The following is a 22,828-nucleotide window of genomic DNA, read 5'->3' on the forward strand; positions in this document are numbered from 1 at the left end:
TTCTACCCAGAAATTACTTCTGTCAGTGGTTGTTGTGATTGAGCATAGCGAAGCCAACTGAAATGTAAAGCACGTACCGATATTTGCTATTTGTATTATGACCGATGAAGCCATGAATGTAAATAAGATCAACATCTGTACCGTCGCAGTACGCCCATGAAATAGATCCTCACAGCTAATTGTGCCCTTCCTGCTGACATGAAATCTATTTATCTATTTTTCAGAACTCGTATTTCCTCGGTTACTTTTGTAAGTAGCTACGTTCATGTGTGTACTGTGGTGACTTTGTTTTCTGTTTTTTTTTTATATTGTAGGAAAACATGGAGTTCCGAGTTCATCTCAGATACGAGTTTTTAATGTTGGGGATCCAGTCGTTGGTTGACAAGCTGAGGTCACATGAAAATGCCACTTTGGACCGGTAAGCTCATTTTTAGGCTGTGCCTGGCATTACCTTTGTATAACCAATGTATACCCTGCATATATACAGGGTAATGTATGTATAGATGCTCCCTTCACATAGTAGGGAAACATTAAATATAAAACAACATTTTATTTCAAATCCTTTACATGTCTCACACCAACCTCAATGTGCTTATTCAACATTTTCATATTTCTCCCCCTCTGTAAGATATGGAGCTATCACTTTACACTATTTAGTTTTCTGTTGAGATACGAGTAATCGGGCCATTAGAAATCAGTAAGGTATCCGTAAATTAATCACTATTAGGGCATGAAATGTGTCAGATAGGTCCCAGCTGTGCACCGTCTCCATACAGCTGTGACTTTGATAACAGAGTGTGGGCAACTGCCCTACTAATGTTGACATTTGACCATCATGAGTTCCCCCGTGGTATTTTAGCCAATTAAATGTCCCCGAAATCTCTGAGGTCTACCAACCATGCCCTTCTCAGCGTGACCACGCTCCAGGCTCAGAACTTTGAGGTCATTGCCGGGCTTTGTATGGTGCCCAGGCCCTGCAATTCGCTGGCCCTTGAAGATCAGAAATCGCAGTCGATTGAGACATTTAGGTCCTAGCTAAAGACCCCACCACCTGTTTAAAAAGGCCTCGTCTCTCTCTTTCTCTGTAGTTCCCTATCTTGTCTGTTTAGTCTTTCTCTCCCCGGTTACCTCTCACAAATGTTTCCTCTTGTATATGTATAGCGCTCTGAGATCAATTGTTTACTGGCACCTTATACATCTCTATTATTATTAAAGTGTTAGACGACACGCTATACATTTAGGTAAACTTTGTGATACAAAAATCAAGTAATGTTAGGTTATGTGAGTGCAATGGATCAAACAAATTGTCTAGTCGTCGCTTGAAGATGTTCTGTGTTCATATTTTGTTTGTTGCGGTTGCACACGACTTAAGAGCCGCATGGCTCACAGGGCTATACCTCATAAATGAAACTTGAAAACTTGATTGCTCGTGTGCTTTTTGTGGCACTGACACGAACACCTCCTGAGACCGCTCTGCTCAGCATGGAGACCCATGTTGCCAATCACTTTGTGCTTCTCTCGCGCGAATCACTGCAGACATTTGGACTTCTTCGAGATGATCCGGAACGAGGATGAAGCCGAGCTGGCCAAGCGATTTGACATGGTGAGTGACTCTCCTGTCCGTTGTTCGCCAAGTTTAGAAGCCCCGCCACTGGATAATATGAGTTTGCAAAGTAAAAAGTGATTCATCTTCTTGGTTTTTTTTTTTCTCGGTAAAGTCACGTAGAAGGGAAGTAATCAAATAATAAAAATAAAACATAATAAAATATTTTATTACTTCCCTTCTACGTGACTTTACCGAAAAAAAACCAAGAAGATGAATCCCTGCAGTCACGAAAGCTTTAAATTAAAAAGTGATTTCTTGCTCAAAATGACCACTGAGGTGGTGCTTGCCTCCCATGTATGGCCCTGAGGTGGTGGTACTAAATAAAAGCGAGTTCCCATTACGGTGTGCGTCCATGTGCCTGGATCGTTCACAGATGCACATCGACACGAAGAGTGCCGGGCAAATGTTCGACGTCATCAAGCGGAAGCTGAAGTTCACGGAGGCGTACCCACACCTCATGTCCATCCTCTACCACTGCCTGCACATGCCATGTGGGTACCGCCATGGCAAAGGCTTGTCTTCATGTGGCTTGGCATGGCGAGATGTGCAGCCTTGAGCTCAGACAGACTGCAACGCCGCGCCGACCGCCGAGACCAGCAGCAGAATCGAGCGGTGTTATTTAAATTCCCCAACGTGGTCAGAGCAAAGCGTGCTGTTTATATTTGAATGACAAAGCGAGGCTAAATGTTGTTGAAAAATGGATATCGTCAAAGGCTGCCACAAACAATGTTGGCATATGCTCTACATTTTTAATAAGCCCACAGAAACCCTGGCAGAAAATAATTAAAATAAATTATGTGCAATTGAGTTTCGCCAAGAAGGAGAAATTACGACTTTCCATATGTCTCTTGGTACTGCCAGGGATACAAAAGTTGCAGAGGTCACAGTGAAGCATGCTGACACTTGGCAGATGGGCGGTTTACATTGTATATAGGCCATCACGTGTCCGTGTGTGAGGGCCCGTGCGAGTGTGTTTATTTAGCATTAGTGTGTGCGTGTGTGTGTCCTGTATTCAGGGAGCTGCAGCAGAGTGGTTAGCACATTGCGCTATAAACATGGTGACCTGGGTTTGATTGCTGGTTAATGGTAACATGAATCTGAACCTGTCCTAAGCTGCCATTAGGTCGACTTAGCCTTAAATCAGTGCTCCCTCTAATGTGTAAACATCACCACTAGGGTGACAGATTTGTGTGGCCAGCAATAGTGCGAGCCACACCACGCACTCATGAGCCGTGTTCGCCTTAATAGGTGGTCACGAACACCGCCTGCCTTGAGAGTCTAGATGCTTAAGTGGAAGATATTTTGTTGTGTTGGAGTGGTGGCATAGTGGTTAGCGCACTGCACTATGAACCACAGCCGATAGTGACATGTGATATCAAAACCAGTCACGGACTTTCCATCAGCCTTGAATAAGTACCTAGTATGGAGTGTAAATATCAGTACTGAAGAGGTTAGTTGGCCTTGAAAGGTGCTCGCTAACTGGACTTGCACCCCCTACAGTTCGTGTCATCTTTACAGGGGGATATTTGTCTTTCTGTATGTGTGCTACGCAAACGCGCCTACCTATGCAGGATTACGTGTGCATTCTCACTTCCCGGATTGTTCTTGTGACTTGCTGGATCTTCTCCTCATGCAGTTTCAAATGAACAGTCGTATCTAATTGCTAAATCTTGTTATGAGAATTTGTCTTCAACTTACCATCGAGCTGATACAAAAACAATTGCCTCATTAAACGCTAGCTCACGTGACAACTAAAAAAAATTGACTGCTTCGAGAGGTGGATGGTTTTAATCGCACAAATTTGCTCAGATCATTACGTGATGGAACCATAAAAAATCTATTGCGAATCACGTGCACGTGCTAATTGAAGGGTGCCGCTTCTTCTGCCATTCGCAGACAAGAAGAGCAGTGTGATGGTGCAGCACTGGCAGCTGCTCGACCGCATCCTGCAGCAGATCGTCCTGCAGAGTGAGCGTGGAGACGACCTCGACGTCGCCCCCCTGGAGAATTTCAACGTCAAGAACATCGTCCGCATGTAACGCTCGCTCGCCAGCTGGCTCACTCGTTGTGCTTCTCATCGTCCCACAGCTTCTTTCCTGGGCTAACGATGGGATGCGTAATTGCGGTTACTAGCTAGCAGCCTCTGACTTGCCGTCACTGCAGGGTTCTTACCGTGTTGGAGTGCCCATCTGGAGGCCACACCATGTCACGAATACTGCACGGCCTCTAAACCCTTCGTCCACTCGCCGTACGTGAAGAAAAGGAGAGATTGTGCCATCTCTAACTCTTTCTAACTGTCATTCCAAGTGTTTCACTGCTTGAACAGGTGTAGGACAATGCTCATCTCAATTAGAAGCCCTGAACCAGCAGTCAAAAGTTCCACATTGCTATGGCAGTCCAGTCGTATCAACAGGACATTCCAAAGGACCTGTAAATAATTCTTCCCTGGGGGGAAAACATTTCCTGGGCAAGGCAAACACGGGGGTACAGCAACACAGGAATGCGCAGTTCTATTCTGCACCTCTAATTAGCACGGTTGGCTACGTACGGTGCGAAAGATGTTCAACATACATACGTACGTACAAAGGAAGCTGCCTCAATTAATTCTAGATTTGAAGCTTTCGTGACTGCAAGGATTCATACTCTTAGTTCTTTCGGTAAAGTCACGTAGGTAAATTTTTATTTATTTTTTATTAATTTTAATTTCATTTTTTACCTACGTGACTTTACCGAAAGAGCTAAGAGTCTGCCTCAATTAGCATGTGGGTAAGCGTTCACCTGGAAGGGCACCTTCCCCGACTTGTATCCCTGTCGCTGAGGCACTGCCGAGCCCCTCCGCCTCCTCCCCCCAGCCCCCCTCCACTCTCAGCACCCCTCCCCCTCTTTGCCCCTGTCCAGGCTGAGCGCCAGGTTTCCCGTTGTCCATCACGTGCACGCGTCGCGCGCCCCACAGATGTTTTCCACCGTCCTCTGCTCCGCTCTGCTCGCATACTCGCCGTGCCAACAATGATATTTGGAGATGGAACCAACGTCTCAACACTTGTTATGGTGTTACTGTTGCCCGAACGTTCCTGTTACACGAGTTATGTTTCCACGGAAAGTTAATTCGTTCAAGAATGTCAAACTACTAGTGTAAGCGCTTGCAGAGAGGAATTTTATATTGTTTGATTGGCGAACGGGTGTTTGCTTATTCGTTTGCGGATTGCGTCCGAGCATGCCCTGGTCATTAAAGGGAAAAAAATATTATTTCGTGGGTCTCCCAATTAGAGCTGTTCGGAAAGTCCAAGAACAAAACTAGTTTACAGAACGTTAATAACCAACAAGGACACGTTTACAGATTTGGGCTTAAGCCCAGCAAAGTTTAAAAGGTTCTTGATTGTTATATAACCCATTTGTCAAATGCCAGCTGGCACGCGAATGTTCCGTCGTGTGCCGTGACGTGCTCCCTTCCAAGTCGCCCCTCTTTTCTCAATGCACTTTGGGGAATTTATGAACCCAGGAAATTGCTGAATGGCAAATGGTAAAAGGCTAAGGCTGCATAAAAACGTGTTAAAGCAGATTTGTCGCTGTTTATTTCAACTCATCCAATTTACGTGTAATTTTCTTAAGGCGCTTTAGTTTTTTTGCTTGAAATCTTCACCCTCCCCACCACCGCCCCTTTCATCATTTATCATTGGATTACATCACGCGGAAAGCATCGCTGATGCAGATAGCATGTTTTTAAAACCCAAAGAAATATTCCAATAATTTACGTTCTCCAGCTGCTACTTCGAAGCAACACTAAACCCCCACGTGATAATGTCAAAAGTCAAGTCATTAAAATGTGCTTCGCTCTATTAATGCCGCCATTACTCATGCAAACATTTGTTTGCATACGTCCTCGCTGGATACATCTGACCTTGCAAAATGTCAATTTATCATAACGCTCGGCGCATTGCGATGCGTGTTCTCGGCTCAACGAGGGAAACTCTTTCCCTCTTGCCGATGGACTGGCCCAGCCCATTCATGAGGGAGCTACGTCCTCCAGTCCTTGACATAGCAGCGTCTGAGGCCAATGTCATTGTCGCTCAGTGTGTCATTGGTCTATGATTGGCATATATTTCGATTTAAAGCTTTCGTGACTGCAGGGATTCATCTTCTTGGTTCTTTCGGTAAAGTCATGTAGAAGGGAAATAATAAAATAATAATAATTCAGACGCTGTCTCCCCGACAGACCTGTTTTTCACCTGAGGACGGCTGCTTGCGTTGTGGCCGCAACGTCGTGAGAATTATTTTATTGTGTTTTATTTTTATTATTTTAAATACTTCCCTTCTACGTGACTTTACCGAAAGAACCAAGAAGATTGGCATATAGTTCATTAGTCTAGCAGTGCAACTTCAAAGACACCGCTATGCAATGCTGCAGGATACGACTGCAAAAGGAAATGGCACTGAATATATGTGTCGAATAATAAGATTAAGTCAAGCGGTAAAATTGCGTAATTAATTTAACCTTCGTTACGTTATTTCCTCGCGTGCAAACAAGTTCGGAAATATTCTGCAGGAAAATCCAGTATTTCAGAAGCGCATTAGATATGTGTCTTAAACACGGTGCTATTGACCAAAACTGATTTTGTTGTTAAGACTTTTTTTTCCTATGCACTTTTAAAATGCCAATCACTCATTCACAGGTTGGTGAATGAAAACGAAGTCAAACAGTGGAAAGAACAAGCTGAAAAAATGCGAAAAGGTAATCTTGCGATTTAAATACTCCTGATTAGTGGATGCATTACACCTCTGCCTTTACACAACCTACATCCAACTGCTGGATGAGGGCCTCCCCATGCCTTGTCATTTATTTGACCATACTTAACCACTCTAGTCAGTCTGCTTCGATGAAGGCGGGGAATACAGATGTGAGCGCTTAGGAATTCAGTTCTGCAATGGATTTATGCTGCACTGTCACCCACTGCTGCGACTGGGTCGGGTGACTTGGCGAGAGGCACCTGTGCCCTTTAGTGCACCCGTAATCACGGAGCAATGTGTCCCGCAGAGCACAGCGAGCTGTTGGGCCGTCTGGAGAAGAAGGAGCGGGAGTGCGAGGCGAAGACGCAGGAGAAGGAGGACATGATGAAGACGCTGAACAAGATGAAGGAGAAGCTGCAGCGCGAGTCTCAGGAGCTGCGCGTCGCTCGCGAGCAGACGGCGGCCCTGAGCGCCAAGCTGCAGGAGATGGGGCACACGGTGAGAGACGGCCCCTTCCTCTCTCTCTCTGTCTCTCTGTCTCCCTGCTTGTCTGTCTGCATGTTTGTATGTATGTCTGGCAGTATCCTCTGTTTGTCTTCCTTTGCTTGTTTGCCTATATGCGTGTCTATCTGCTTGTCTGTTTGACTCTGCACTATCAACCAATCTCATTATCTTCTCATTTATCACAGCTGCTGCACTCAGGCCCGAAGGCTTATATCAATGAATCGTCAGCAACTCAGAGCACTTAAAACGCTACAAAACAACAATCATACAATCATACAGCCATTTGTCCATCCACTGGTGGATGATGGCCTCCATATACCATGTCGGTCAAGCAGATTGTTTTAACTATACTCCACCACGCTGGTCACCTCCGATTAGCATGGCTGGCTATGTACAGTGTGATAGAAGTTCAACATACATACAGCAGGTTGGTGACCGGTTTAGATAATGGCATTAACCGCATCCGGCAATCAAACTCAAATTGCCTCGTTCGTAGCGGAGTGCATGAATCTCTGCACCATCTCTCTACCCCAAACAGTAACATTTTAAATACAAATGTAACTTTGATTTTTAAGATAATTTATTCTGGAATTTAGGCGCCTCCCACCCCTCCCCTTCGCTCCCCCTCCATTTAATTTTCCTTCTCCCCCGCACCCCCACCCCATCCTTCCCCTAGAGGGTTATTCGAGTTAAGAAAGTAGACACCAGGGATATAGAGTTTATTGAAACACATGACATGGACAGGTTCTCTTTGTTGTCCTAAATCGTTTGTTCAATAAAATAATTTTTGGAAGAAAAATAATTTTAAAACCTGTGGAATATTGACTTTCAGGAGACAAAGCTGTGCAATGAGATGATGCCATTGGGGCGCTGCGCTGTCCTGCGGCCGTGTGCGTGCTTGCAGGGCATCATCACGGGCCCGCTCCCCAGCCTTGCTGCACCCCCGGCTCCTCCGCCGCTCATGGGGATTCCACTTCCACCTCCCTTCCCTGGCATGGGGGCGCCACCACCGCCCCCACCCCCACCGGGGGCACCTCCGCTCCCCCCGGGGCCCCCTCCACTCGGCATGAACTTTGCAGTGGCCCCAGCGGCACCCGTCCTCAAAAAGAAGAACATTCCCCAGCCAGCCAACCCGCTCAAGTCCTTCAACTGGGCCAAGCTGCCAGAGGTGAGTGCAAGGCCTGGCGCAAGCAGCTGTCCCTGGGGCTTTTTCTTCACAAGCGTGAGCGGGCCGGAATCCAAATCCCAGCCGCTCCGGTAAAAAATATAAAAATGTTTTAGACTTTTCCAAACGGATTTCTGCTCTTTCATACACAACAATCAGTCCATTGTTGAATGCCTGGTTGATGTTTTGATGGAAAAGAGGAGTGTGAAAGTCTTGGATTTAAAGCTTGATTTAGAAATCGAGTGTGGACTTCTTATCCTGCGACGTCTCAAGGTTGGTTTAATAATACTGTAATGCTTTTGTGATTTGCAGAACAAAATTGATGGCACAATATGGAGTGAGCTGGACGACCAGCGAGCGTTCCGAGTTCTGGACCTCCAGGACATTGAGAGGGTATTCTCGGCCTACCAACGGCAACAGGTAACAGCAGCACTGCGCTTACCCAGGAGAGGGGCTGGATACAGGCACGCAATAACTCTCTGTTGCAAATGACCGTGACCTCACCGTTTTAATTGATGTACTGTATTTAAAAGTAAAAGGGCACTGCACCTTACGAGAATGCAAGTGCTAAATAGGTCAAATTCCTTTGTTATACAAAACTGAGCAATTCGCAATTAGAGGGAATTATTTACTTTGTGATGATTGTGAAGGAAGTAATCCTCCCCTGTGGTCACAGCGGTTTGGTTCAATAATCATTCATTAAATAATGTAAAGACAGCCTTTTGGCAATCCACTCCTGGTGGAAGGCCTCCTCGTGTCGTATTGAACTGGAGGCTTATTTGAGACACGTTTGACCATACTTCACCACGCTGGCCAACATAATTGTTTGTCATTTAAAGATAAAAGTTCTTTTTACAAATCACGCATGTTTATTAAAGCAAAGTATGGTGTTAATTAAAAGTTTAAGTTTATATACCAGTTTATTAAATGTCTTTTTTTAACCTTGCATGTGTAAAAAAAAAAAATCAGATGCTGCATCAATGAACGGACGGAGCGTTTATGTGATTATGTATGTTGCAGTTAACTTCAAAGTGATTGCATATTATTGCAATCCAGTGCACACAGGACAAGTTCAAGCTTATCAAAAATTTAAATGCGGAATCTTTATTAACTCCCAGCGGCATAATACGTTGTGTGAATGCACTCTTTAAAAACGCTGGCGTTAGCTTTGCAGGACTTACTGCAGATTGTCCGGTGCGATGACATCACGAATTAGTCGTCGCGTCCACAGCCGCCTTCTTTGATGGTAGCAATTTAAATCGGCAGTCGTTGGAAACGGTTCGTTCCCACGACGCATGGGACTCATATTCTTAGGTTTTTTAGGTAAAGTCACGTAGGTAAAACATTTAAATTAATACAGCTATTGTGCTGTGACGGTTCCACCTGAAGACGGAAGCTTGTGTTGCCTCCGAAACGTCGTTATTTTTAAATTTTACTTTTTTTAATTTTAATTTTCTACCTACGTGACTTTACCGAAAAAACCTAAGAATATGAATCCTTGCAGTCACGAAAGCTTCAAATCTAGGACGCATGGGACGTCAAGTTTTTCCAACACCGCGGTCAATAAGCGACAAGCTCGCTCATTCGTATTGTCTCCTCGGCTTCGCATACTATCCCGGTGCTTGTCCTACATTTGCTGCTGTGCATTGTCCTCGCTCAGAACAATGACACCTCTGCGTGCTTACTGCTCTGAAGAGAATCGCAGCTTGCGTGATATTTAACTCGATCGGTGTTTGCCATGCAGCGTAAGGAGCTTGTTGAATCAGTGCAGATGTTTATTGCGCTGCATTTCTATCCTTCATTGCATATTGCTGCTCGAGGCATTTGCCTCTCTCCTGTCATTTAACACATTAACACAACTACTGTATAATGCGATGGCTGAAATGCAAGTGTCAAAGAATCCCTTTTTTAACAGAGAGCTGTCATGAAATTATTTTTCCGGAGCGCTCTGCTATCATGCCCTCATACCTCTGGCAGGGGAGGCCTGTGTGCTGTTTACAGCAGAGGTTTTTTTTCTCATTCTGGAATGCTTCTCTGCGCCGCTGCTGCCGGTTTGCTTTGCAAGCTAACGCTGCATGTCTTGTTCCTGTGTGCCTTGGCCTGCTACTCAGGACCTGCTGCCCTTCAATAATCTGAAACAGGTAAGCTCTGCCAACTGTGCCTGTGCTATGCTTTATTCAAGCGGAGCTCTGCAATGAATAGTTATTCTTGCATCCTTTTAGACGCATCGCCAAATATTACTTTTTTGGGTGGGGGGCTTACATTGATGCTGGAGGTAGAATAATGATTAGCACATCCATATCCCAACACAGCTGTTGACACATAGGACATGTTTCCTTAAATCCCCCGCTCCCTGCCTCCGTCCACCCAGCAGTACAAGTGGGTTCAACACATCGGCAGGTCGTGCGTGGCGGGGTAATTTGTGGGGTGCTCCCACCTCTTCCAAGACACCTGACCAGCGTGGAAGAGTAGGCCAAAACACACTCCAGAGGGGCTCTCTAGAGCTCCTTCTAGTGGAGGCTGTTCCCCCAGCAGTGGTGTGAGCAAACGACTTCAGGGCTGCGCCATTGCCTTTTTTTCTATGAAATATTTTGTTCTTAATTAGTCACGTACACATTGTGGTGAGTGCTTTGGGATCATACAGCAAAAACTACAGGTGGCTCACAGCAAAAAAACACCTAAATGTTTCGTTATTTTTAGGGTCCGCAGATGCCCTGTTAATGCATTTAATAGCCTTCAGGAAAAGCAGTGTTCATTTGACGTTGGGGACAAATGCTGCCCGTCCAACGGTCCACGAAGAAAGGCTCTTTCCAAGCGCGCGAGCCAATTAGAAGCCAATTTAGCTCATTTCAGGGTTTTGTGTGGGAGACCGTAGCTTGCAGTGCAATGCACTAACTCCCGCAAAAAAATGTCATAATCTGAATATCAACAACTTTTCTCCAAACAAAAAAAACAACTGCTTCTAATTTTCAGACCATGCATGGTGGTGCAGTCTGCCAAAAGACATTGCATTTAATTTACTCTGCTTCGAAAAAGACCACCTCCTGGGCCCCTCAAACAAGGCTCATTTTTTTATCTGATTGGATTCTTATTAAAAGTAAATGCATTTACGAGCAATGTTTTGCTTGATTTATCCTCCGATGCAGACGTCTATTTTAGATTTTTCTTAAAAGAGAGTACAGTATGAGTTTCTTTGCTTTATCTCTGTGTTTATGTTTGGTGGCTAGCGTGATTAAACAACATCAAATAGCGAAAGACCAAACGAAATACCTAGTTTCAAACAACTCAATGTTGTCAAGATCAATACGATTAACTAACATACACGCAATGGATGTATTTCTGAACGCCATCTAATACAACAAACGTAAAAATGCTAAACTATAAGTAAAAATGTAATGCTTTGTCTTTTTTTTTATATCGGCTATCTTGAAAAATATGCGCCGTTGCCTCACTGCTTGTGTGCCTAGTTAGCCAGCCACATACACCTCACAAGTGCAGAAACCATCGTACTTCCAGCTTGCGAACACCGGCCAAAAGAAACTCTCTCCTAATTTGACCGATGGAGCTTTGATGCTACGCAGCAGGTTGTTAATTCAACAAGAAGAGAGCTGATGTGTTTTTGAATTTCATTTGAAATGACAGAAGGAATTGGGTTCAACCGAGGACCTTCACCACGGCAACAAGAGAGCCAAAGAACTGTCCGTCATCGACGGACGCCGGGCTCAGAACTGTGTCATCTTGCTCTCCAAGTAAGTGTTGTGCCGTGCGTCATGATGTCACACCCAGCGCCAGGGGCACAGGCCACACTTTGGGAAAGTTGGGGGAGCTACTACCAGTGCATCAAGTTCAAGTTCATTTTCAAGTTCATTTATTAGGTATAGCCCTGTGAGCCATTCGGCTCTTGAATCGGGTGCAACCGCAACAAACAAAAAACAAAAACATGAACAAGAAAACATCTTAAGTGAATATGTGACTAAGTGCAAACAGAAAATCCAAGAAAAGACAGCAAAATATTGCAGAAAAAATCACCGTACACCAACGCTGTGTGCAAAAATTCCAGTGGGATGCAAGTCAAACAACCAACAACAACCACAAGACAACTTAGATTAAGGCCATCAGTCTAACTCTGTACTACAACAAACAAACATGGCTAAACCAATACACTTTTCGAAATCACCAAAATAAAGCCATGGTAGTAAGTTGAAGATTTCAATTTGATTTATTCTCCGACATGATTAAACTAATAGTAATAATCATGAAGCAGTGTTCGTAGATCAGAGGGGTTGTTTGGCCATATTTCGCGATGCTGGCCAGTGCAGATTGGTGAAAGGCATTGAAGTGTGTCAATGTGAATCACTATAACATTAGTAGAAACATTGTTTTAATATCATATTTCATTGTAAAACAACACCTTACCTGTACCCATATATACTGTATTAAATATATACCTAAATAACTATATTCATTGAAACATCTGGATACATCCAAAGCGTAGGTTTAAATTTAGTGGACGCCCAGATGGCAATCGTATCACAGGTCCGGCCAACCTGGCAAGGTCTGCGTAAGTCATTAACCACTGTCTTGAAGGCCTCACCAACACCACTGCCCAAATTGGCACGTGGTTACGCTCTGCAGTGAGCAGCTCACAACGTTGGTCTATTGTATTTTTCGATTTAAAGCTTTCGTGACTGCAGGGATTCATCTTCTTGGTTCTTTCGGTAAAGTCACGTAGAAGGGAAGTAATGAAATAATAAAAATAAATATAAAACTAATTACTTCCCTTCTACGTGACTTTACCGAAAGAACCAAGAAGTTGGTCTATTGTCTTTAGATACATTTTTTTTTAAGCACGGCACTTTCGGGTTAAAGTCACCTATTTTTATTGCTTTGTTAGGGGTGAAGTGGTAACACTTCATGGCAAGGAGGGCCGAGGTGGGATTCCCGATTGGGGTGCCTTTCTGTGTGCAGTTATATATAAGTAATACGTTTAATGCTTCTCCCCCTGTTCAACATCGGTTTCCTCTAGGCTCTCCATGTTCTTCGCATGGTCAATAAAAACAACATGCATAGTAATTGGTGTTGGCCAAAACAGCCCAATGTTGAAAAATCGCCTGCAGACTACTAAATTTGGAATGCACACAGCATCCATCGCCTCCTACTACTAAACTTCGTAGGACCCTCCTAAAAAAGTGTAATAGCATAATAATAGTGATAAATTAAGCAAATTCAGCTGGGCTATCCCATTATATGAGTAATCAATCCATCGATTAATGGTGCAATGGGATAACTAGAAAATAGAAAAAAGTTTCACCTCTGTAATCATCTGTGCCACGAGAAGGGAGGTTATAGCCTCTTCAGAAATATCAGCTAAAGCTAAATTCTTTATAAGCATAACAAGATCATTAACAGAACAAACTCTTATTTGACAGGTACTATTATTTGACAGGTACTATTCTACTATTCTACTTTACCGAGTGTTGACATCCCCAGCGTTTAACAGTACTCCCCTTTTTGTATTTGGATTGTCAACCAACACCGGTTACAACAACAACAAGTGCACCTATTGTTCTCTTTTAGCCCCACCCACCCCCCAACACGTTCCATTCATTGGCTACCACATTCAGATAAGCCCCTCCCCCCCTCCCCCTTAACTTGTATTTAAGAGCTTGTCTCTTGGAATTTTGCCTCACTTGATACAGTAAATTAAGCTGTGACGGTCCCGCCTGATGACGGAGACATGTGTTGCCTCCGAAACGTCGTGATTTATTATTTAATTTCTATTATTATTTCTATTATTTTTATTTTATTATTATTTTTATTTACCTACGTGACTTTACCGAAAACACCTAAGAGTATGAATCCTTGCAGTCACGAAAGCTTCAGATCTAGAATTAACAGACCAAACACAGGATCCTCTCTCACATCTATCTTGTCTGCGTCTCCTCTCATCTCATTACATATATGTTATCTTACATTAATATCGCTTGCCTTCATATTTTCTATCATCTGATTAGGATTACATAGATTGAAAGGGGTCACCCTCAAAATCCTGCTTAGGGCCCCCAGTGGACGAGCACCACTACTGTGCATAGTTTCAAGCACTATTTGCTAGTTTCCATCTTTATGTAATACCAAATGAAGCAGTGGACTTGTTTTTAAGGAAGCAATGTCAACATATTTTGTGTGATCTTCTGCGTAAACTCTTTGTGCACGTGGGACTGATCTGGTGCTGGCAGCCAAACTTCGTGAAGCACTCAAGCTGTTAAAAGTACAAAAAATAAATAATATTGTTTTTTGCAAATACAGACACTTTTCATTTAATTATATATTGGGCTTTTTTTTTCTCTCTCTCAAAATATTGAATTCACTTCCAAGAAAACATTTGGACAGAGGCATTCACAAAAACACAGTGTGACGAGCCAACTTGTGACGATCATACATGCGTTCCTCATTCCCCATTTTTGAAACGACAGATTTCTCCCTGAAGTTGTGTTTTTTTTTGTGTGTGTGAAACAAAGACGACGTGTGTTAGAGCAGGGAGAATGAGCAGGGTGCTGTGTTGCACGTGACGTTTCATGTGATAGCCCGGCCCGGTCTGGCCTGGTCTGGCCCGGCTACCGAGCTGCCTTGTGGCACGACTCATGGGATGTTGGTTGCTTGGCAGCTTGGGGAGTCTGCCGACACGCCCAGCCCTGTTTGCACAAAGTGACCTCACAGAGGTCAACGCAGAGCCACTCTGTTCACACTTAGTGGCAGGAGGCATGGCTACAGTCGTCACTGATCCAGACGTGTGCTCTCTCCAGCCAGGTGGCTCTATGTGCAGAGCACCATCATACTAACATTTGGAAGGTTTCGATTTAAAGCTTTCGTGACTGCAGGGATTCATCTTCTTGGTTATTTCGGTATTTCCATTCTACGTGACTTTACCGAAAGAACCAAGAAGATTAGGAAGATTGCTATAATGATTGCTACTTTGTGCCACCTGCAGTCGAATGATCTTAGCTTATGATTGTGATAACTTTGTGCAACGTGGTTGTCCTATGAGAAGAATGGCTCTCACCACTATAAATTAAGTTGATTACCACTTCATTCATTTGAGCATGGGGACACCTTTTGAATATTATTGTAAATAAAACTGCATTCAATCCTTGCATTTCTTTCACGTAACTTTACTGTTTAGCAGTTTTCAGTAATTGTTGTATGCGCTCCAGTACAGAATCTGGCGCACGTACAGAAATGTCACATTTGAATGAGACTTCAAACTCTTTGCCAACTCTGGGCAGCAGTGGCAGCTGCTACTTTTGTCCTGGTCAGATGTGGCCTTGCTGCTAGATTATGGCACAGTCACCGAGCAAAGAGACTGCTGAAAAAAAAATTCCGCAATTTTCTGTGGGAATTTATTTGTAACTATTCACGTATTTTTATTTTGTAATAAAAAAAATACTGTTCCTATTTTTCTAATATGAAATAGTGTAAAATGTATTTCTTTGTATATATTAACAATACAAATGTACAGCCGATAATTTACCCACTATGGGATGAAGGCCTGGATGTTTGACCATACTTCACCATGTTGGTCAGTGTGGGTTGGTGATGGGAAGTATCTCCTCTGTACGGTTATTAACATTAGAACACAACTTTTGGTTTTACAAAGTGACCTTGTTTATGCTGCATACAAGGAGACACTGTTTTGTAACTGCGAACATGACTCTTCTATGAGTCCCATGACACGGAATGTATTGTGCTGTCTCTGCAGTCTGTCATGGGATTGTTAATATCCACGTGCAGGCAAAACAGCCCATCACTCACACAGCAGCCTCAGCTCCCTGTGTCCTTCCATCGCAGTTATCCATTGCTGTCTCCTGTTTCTCATTGGTTTGCCCATTGATGTTCTGTGTCAGGGGTCGGCAAACTGCAGCTCCGGAGCCAAATGCGGCTCTTTGGCTGCCCCTTGAGGCTCTTTGGCTGCCCCCTTGTGGCTCTTTGGCTGCCCCTTGAGGCTCTTTGGCTGCCCCCTTGAGGTTCTTTGGCTGCCCCCTCGTGGCTCTTTGGCTGCCCCCTTGTGACTCTTTGGCTGCCCCCTTGAGGCTCTTTGGCTGCCCCCCTGTGGTTCTTTGGCTGCCCCCTTGTGGTTCTTTGGCTGCCACCTCGTGACTCTTTGGCTGCCCCCTTGTGGCTCTTTGGCTGCCCCCTCGTGACTCTTTGGCTGCCCCCTCGTGACTCTTTGGCTGCCCCCTTGGGGCTCTTTGGCTGCCCCCTTGCGAGTCTTTGGTTGCCCCCTTGCGAGTCTTTGGCTGCCCCCTCGTGACTCTTTGGCTGCCCCCTCGTGACTCTTTGGCTGCCCCCTTGTGGCTCTTTGGCTGCCCCCTCGTGACTCTTTGGCTGCCCCCTTGGGGCTCTTTGGCTGCCCCCTTGCGAGTCTTTGGCTGCCCCCTTGCGACTCTTTGGCTGCCCCCTCGTGACTCTTTGGCTGCCCTCTTGGGGCTCTTTGGCTGCCCCCTTGCGAGTCTTTGGCTGCCCCCTTGCGACTTTTTGGCTGCCCCCTTGCGAGTCTTTGGCTGCCCCCTCGTGACTCTTTGGCTGCCCCCTCGTGACTCTTTGGCTGCCCCCTTGTGACTCTTTGGCTGCCCCCTTGTGACTCTTTGGCTGCCCCCTCGTGACTCTTTGGCTGCCCCCTTGTGACTCTTTGGCTGCCCCCTTGTGACTCTTTGGCTGCCCCCTTGCGACTCTTTGGCTGCCCCCTTGTGACTCTTTGGCTACCCCCTTGCGACTCTTTGGCTGCCCCCTTGAGGCTCTTTGGCTGCCCCCTTGCGAGTCTTTGGCTGCCCCCTTGCGACTCTTTGGCTGCCCCCTTGTGACTCTTTGGCTGCCCCCTCGTGACTCTTTGGCTGCCCCCTTGTGACTCTTTGGCTGCCCCCTTGAGGCTCTTTGGCTGCCCCCTTGCGAGTCTTTGGCTGCCCCCTTGCGACTCTTTGGCTGCCCCCTTGCGACTCTTTGGCTGTCCCCTTGTGACTCTTTGGCTGCCCCCTTGTGACTCTTTGGCTGCCCCCTTGTGACTCTTTGGCTGCCCCCTTGTGACTCTTTGGCTGCCCCCTTGTGACTCTTTGACTGCCCCCTTGTGACTCTTTGGCTGCCCCCTTGTGACTCTTTGGCTGCCCCCTTGTGACTCTTTGGCTGCCCCCTCGTGACTCTTTGGCTGCCCCTTTGAGGCTCTTTGGCTGCCCCCTTGCGACTCTTTGGCTGTCCCCTTCGGACTCTTCAGCTGTTGTGTTTGTTTGGACAAGTAGCTTTGCGTGTGATGCGACTCACGAAATATTTTGGTCAAAGACAAAAACCCCAAAAAATGGCTCTTGTACTTCGAAAGGTTGCCGACCCCCGTTATATGTGAATATAAATACCCAAATATATATAGTAAATATATTTGGGTTTCTGCCATGGTGTAATGGTGAGCGCCCTTGATTTGCAATCCAGAGGTTCCCAGTGCGATCTTCTGACACGGCAAATGAAGTTTCCTTCAATATCTCTGCCTCTGTCCACCCAGAGTTATAAATGGGTACACAACAGTTCGTCGTTCGGCAGCTCACGTGTGGTGGGGTGAAGTGGGTATACTGCCACTTGATTTGAAGCTTTCGTGACTGCAAGGATTCATACTCTTAGTTTTTTCAGTAAAGTCACGTAGGTAAAAAATGAAATTAAAATTAATTTTTTAAAAATATTAATACAAATATTTTATTAATTTTAATTTAAATTTTTACCTACGTGACTTTACCGAAAAAACTAAGAGTATGTACTGCCACTTCTAAAACGCCTGTTCAGTGTGTGGAAGAGTAAGTCAAATACATGTGAAGGGGCTCCTCTTGAGCTCTCTCCAGTGGAGGCCGTTCCACTCGCAGTGGCTTGAGCAAGAACTTGCTGGGGTGTGCTTCTTTACATTTTTTACCATTAATTTATGTTGTTTTCATCTGGCAGTTTTGAATATCACAACTTCATTTGGTGGAATATTTTATAGCGGTAATGTTTTTGGTAAAAAGCACACGTGTCTTCACAACTCACTGTAAATAGTGGATTTAAAATCCTCAGTGTGTTGTATGTGCTCTCGTACTTTTAACTGTATTAAGCAGCAGTTAAATATAGCTGGGAGGTTATGTTGTTCACAAGGCTTATGTGTTGTTGTCCTTAAGGCTGAAGATGTCCAATGAGGAGATAAAGCGAGCGCTGATGAGGATGGACGAGCAAGAGGAACTGCCCAAAGATATGCTGGAGCAGGTTTGTATTTACATTGTCAACATGCGAATCGGTATTTAAGTTCAACAACAGTATCCTAATAATCACTGTAACCATCATAGATGTATAATATGCTCTGTCGCCATTGTCATCATCGCCATCAATCACAATGTACCTTCATGTTGGTCTGGAGCCGTTCTCTCATTATCTTTACGCGTGAATGTCCGGCCAAAGCAATGTCTTTGGCGCAGCGTCTGTCCCAAGGGACATTTCTGAATTTCACATCAAATTGGCACAAAACGAGGTTGAGACCAAGTGCAAGGCCGTGAACCCCCCCACCCCCTCCCCGCCATGTGCTGTCAAGCACTGACACCATGGCATGTTCCACATAGAGCTCCTGGGGAAATTTCTGCAATCCCAGTCATCCCAGTGTCAGGAAGCCCACCCCTACCTCCTTGTCCTGTCTTTACCCATTGCTGGATTCATCTCCTTAAATGTTAAGCTGTCTTCGGAGGTGTCGCAAGTGACGTAACTTAGCATCGAATTCCTGCAAGCCATCATCTTAAGCCTCGCTAAAGTTGAGACTAACCATTATAAACAACCGGGGCTCTTTGTGGAATCTCAAAAAAAAACTCAAAATAATGTTGGTGCAAGTGGTTAATCAATCACCCATGTGTGTACATTTAGTTCCTTGCTAGGGTACGTGGACCCCGCATGTGTTAACTAGAAGCCAAACTGACCACAAAACCTTTTTGAAAGTAAGTGGGGCAAGGCACTGCAGGGTAGAAGCGCATGTTTGTTTCTGTGGATAACCAAAGCGTGCTTCATGTCTTGTACATTTATATATATATTTAATAGATAACGGTGCACACGTATATATGAAAAGCATATGTTTAAATAGACAGAAAGGAAGAATCAACGTTTTTGGCCATGTGGTCTTTTTGAGTGTGTCATGGAACCCGACATGTGTATTTCTCTGTGGGAGGCAAAATAGAAATGACACTGATGGGGTTGACCAGAGGCACCATGTGGTACAGATTCGAAATCATCTAATTGTGCCCATGCAGCGCTCCGTTTTACACGGCTGTAGACAAACAAATGAAGCCGCGTGGCTCCTCTTGCTCAGAGTCTGGATGCTGAAAGTTTACTCGAGCATCGTGCGGAGGCTTAAATGCTTTAGGTTTTTATCAAGCTGTTCCTTGGACCGTTTATGTAACCAAATTCTTGGCAAGCTCTCGCCATTAAAAAAAAATACTGACGGTTTCCTCTTACTGAAGCCCTCCCATCCGATAAAGCTAAAAACTTAGCACATTTTTTAGAAAGCCATATAAATTTAAAGGTTGGCCCATTTCCAAGAATTTTTTTTGAGAAAAACATTTTTTTTGTCCTTTTTTATACGAATAATCTGTGCTTTAGTTGTCAAACATGAATATCTGCACACTAGGTCACTTTGAGTGCATGTTGGTTATTATTTAAAGGACAGATGGTTGGGCATGCAAGTGGGGGTAACCTCAACTTAAGCAAAGAGAAAGATTAGAACGAGTATTGTTCATCGCTGCTTGGAAAAAATGTTGGCTCACAGTTTAAGATAACTTGTGGGGAATATGATGAAGTTGGTTAGACCACAGGACACTGCATAACAAATTACTTGGCCGCTGTGTTTTTTGTTAACTTCTGGAATTAAGCCATGGAAAATTCATATTTTGACACAATTGTGAAGTTAATAGCAAAACTAAAACGATGTGTTATCCAAAGCCACGTGGAATACAACTCAGAATTATTTTCTCAATCGAAACTGCTTTGTAGTAAAACATTAGTGATAATATCGCGTGATTTTTTTTAACTTAGTTTCGTGATAAAATTCAGCCTTGGTGACACTGCCATTACAGTATTATTCAGTTGACAAATTAGAAGGTTCTGAGTTCAACTTCCTATCGGAGGCCCCTTCAGCTATTATCAACTCCAGTGTGGTTAACATAAGCACTGCTGTGAGAGTGGTTGGCCGTGGATATAGTGGCCCCTCTCTCATGGAAATATGGAATTCACACCACTGTCTTAGGGTCACCAATGAACATATGCACATGCGTTGTTTGAGATAGAAGACACCTTGAATCCTTCACTCGCAATGTGACTATCCCTGCCGGTAGTTAATAGGCATGTAATCATTCACCCCCCACAATGAAATTACATTATTCATTGTAACAATTTGATTTAATACTCAAATATTTTAAGTGTTTTCTGTCTAGTCTGTGCAGTATTATTCACTTCCTGAGCTGAAACATAACACGAGCATGTAATTTGTGTCCAATTCACACGAACCATTAAATAATCTCGTCTCGCACTGCTTGTGCTGCGTGCACCGTTTTCGCGTTTCTACGCTCCGATCATTGCGAGTCTACTGAGTTAACTCTCTCGTGTGCCATCAATGTCTCTGTGCCGCCGCCATCGCCTTCACAGCTGCTCAAGTTTGTGCCGGAGAAGAGCGATGTGGACGTGCTGGAGGAGCACCGGCACGAGATCGAGCGCATGGCCCGCGCCGACCGCTTTCTCTTTGACATGAGCAGGTGAGCACCGAGCGAACGGCACAACAACTATACACGCCGAGCAGCGCACCCATCACACCGTGCGGCACACCGACCACACCGAGCGGCACACCAACCACACTGAGAGGCACACCAACCACGCTGAGCGGCACACCAACCACTCCGAGCGGCACACCAACCACTCAGAGCAGCACACCAACCACTCAGAGCAGCACACCAACCACTCAGAGCGGCACACCAACCACACTGAGAGGCACACCAACCACGCTGAGCGGCACACCAACCACTCCGAGCGGCACACCAACCACTCAGAGCAGCACACCAACCACTCAGAGCGGCACACCAACCACGCCGAGTGGCACACCAACCAATCCGTGTGGCACACCAACCACACCGTACGGCACACCAACCACACCGTGCGGCACACCAACCACTCAGAGCGACAAACCAACCACGCTGAGCGGCACACCAACCACACCGTGCGGCACACCAACCACTCCGAGCGGCACACCAACCACTCAGAGCGACAAACCAACCACTCAGAGCGACACACCGACCACACCGTGCGGCACACCAACCACTCAGAGCGGCACACCAACCACTCAGAGCGACACACCGACCACACCGTGCGGCGCACCAACCACTCAGAGCGGCACACCAACCACTCAGAGCGACACACCGACCACACCGTGCGGCACACCAACTATGCCGAGCAGCACACCCGCCACACCGGCGCCGAGAACTCACCGCGACTGAGGCGCCGCCTACCATGCCCTGTGCGCACGAGGGTATAATTAATAAGTACTGTATATTGAGTGTAATACAAAATAAATTACCAATTTCCCTTCACTTTGTGATTACATTCCGCTTAGTTTATGTATTTTTCCGTGCATTTCTTTACTCCCAGTAGAGATAAAGGTCGCTTCAGTTTTTAAGCTGCAGTTTTCTCAGCCTAAATCTGCCATGAGTCTTCGAATACATTTTACAATCTATAACACTTATGACGCACATGCTGTTGGAAACACAAGAAATAAACAAATAAATTAACATCTGCGATTGCCTCGGTTTACTGTAGATCACCATGCAGGAAAACAAGCATGTGAATTGAATAGCACGGCTATTCCATCAGAATTGTAATTATTCTGTTATATCACAAATATTTCGCCAAAAAATGCGATATTTTAAAAAATGAACAACTACTTGAAGATATTATGCAAGACAGAAGATACGTATATCGTGGGCCTTGTATCATACAATACATCGTAGTATCGTCGCCACATCAAGGCCACTATAACGTGCCCCCACCACACCGGTGGTTATTGGGTAGATTATAAAGAGGATCTGGAAAATTCACACCACCCCCCTCCCCTGCTTCAGTCACATATTAGAGGAGCTCCACTGTACTGCAATTGTTCTAGAAAATCTACACACCGACTGGCTATTGACTTCGAACATGGGCCCACTCTGTATTTGAAGTTTTCTTCATCGACATGATTGCAACCATTTACAATATGAGACCTCCTTTACCAGTGGCAAAATATGGTCATAGATTTTTACCCTTTCAACTGGTACAAAAACTGACAGCTTTGTAAGGTGTATAAAGGTGTCAGTTTTTGTACCAGTTGAAAGGGTAAAAACCTATGACTATGATTGCAACTGTCGGCATAATCGACGTATCTCCCCCCCCCCACACCGTTCCTTCTAAATCTACGCGCTCGGCTGGCTATTGTCACCGTACTGAAAAATGCGCACTCAAAAATAACGTGAATTTGGTCAGAAAATGTTGTGGTGGGGGGATGGGAGGGTGTTCGGCTGTCGGCAGTTGACATGGAGGCACTGCTGCTGTGCTGGGCGGTAGCCGTGAAGGCTTCTTCTTGATCTCAGCAGGGGGGGCCCCTTTTGATGCCGAGCGGGAGGTGGGGGGTGGTGGCTGCTTTTGGCCAGGCTGCTGGCAATGGAGTTTGTGTTTTTTTTCTGGGGGGTCTGTTTGTGGCCTCCGTGGACTAAACACCGCACGCCACACTCGCGCACGCGTACGCACACGGCGAGAATTTATACGCT

The 22,828-nt window shown here is 45.1% G+C and overlaps 1 protein-coding gene across 4 annotated transcripts in view; it reads left to right on the forward strand.

Annotated features, from left to right (window-relative positions):
• LOC133347126 (disheveled-associated activator of morphogenesis 2-like) overlaps positions 1-22,828 on the forward strand; it is a 109,567-nt gene that overhangs the window by 71,020 nt on the left and 15,719 nt on the right. For 3 of the 4 annotated variants that reach the window (XM_061559116.1, XM_061559115.1, XM_061559119.1), the window contains 12 exons: positions 315-418; positions 1,537-1,603; positions 1,980-2,097; positions 3,503-3,641; positions 6,277-6,335; positions 6,639-6,829; positions 7,740-8,003; positions 8,313-8,420; positions 10,112-10,141; positions 11,643-11,749; positions 18,182-18,266; positions 20,682-20,788. In XM_061559116.1, coding sequence (XP_061415100.1) covers positions 315-418; positions 1,537-1,603; positions 1,980-2,097; positions 3,503-3,641; positions 6,277-6,335; positions 6,639-6,829; positions 7,740-8,003; positions 8,313-8,420; positions 10,112-10,141; positions 11,643-11,749; positions 18,182-18,266; positions 20,682-20,788 — 1,379 coding nt within the window. The remainder of the gene's footprint in view (positions 1-314; positions 419-1,536; positions 1,604-1,979; positions 2,098-3,502; positions 3,642-6,276; positions 6,336-6,638; positions 6,830-7,739; positions 8,004-8,312; positions 8,421-10,111; positions 10,142-11,642; positions 11,750-18,181; positions 18,267-20,681; positions 20,789-22,828) is intronic. The other variant, XM_061559118.1, reaches the window with a different exon arrangement.

The sequence above is a fragment of the Lethenteron reissneri genome, chromosome 25, assembly GCF_015708825.2.
Source record: "Lethenteron reissneri isolate LAM-NWPU_2019-01 chromosome 25, ASM1570882v1, whole genome shotgun sequence".
NCBI lineage: Eukaryota > Metazoa > Chordata > Hyperoartia > Petromyzontiformes > Petromyzontidae > Lethenteron > Lethenteron reissneri.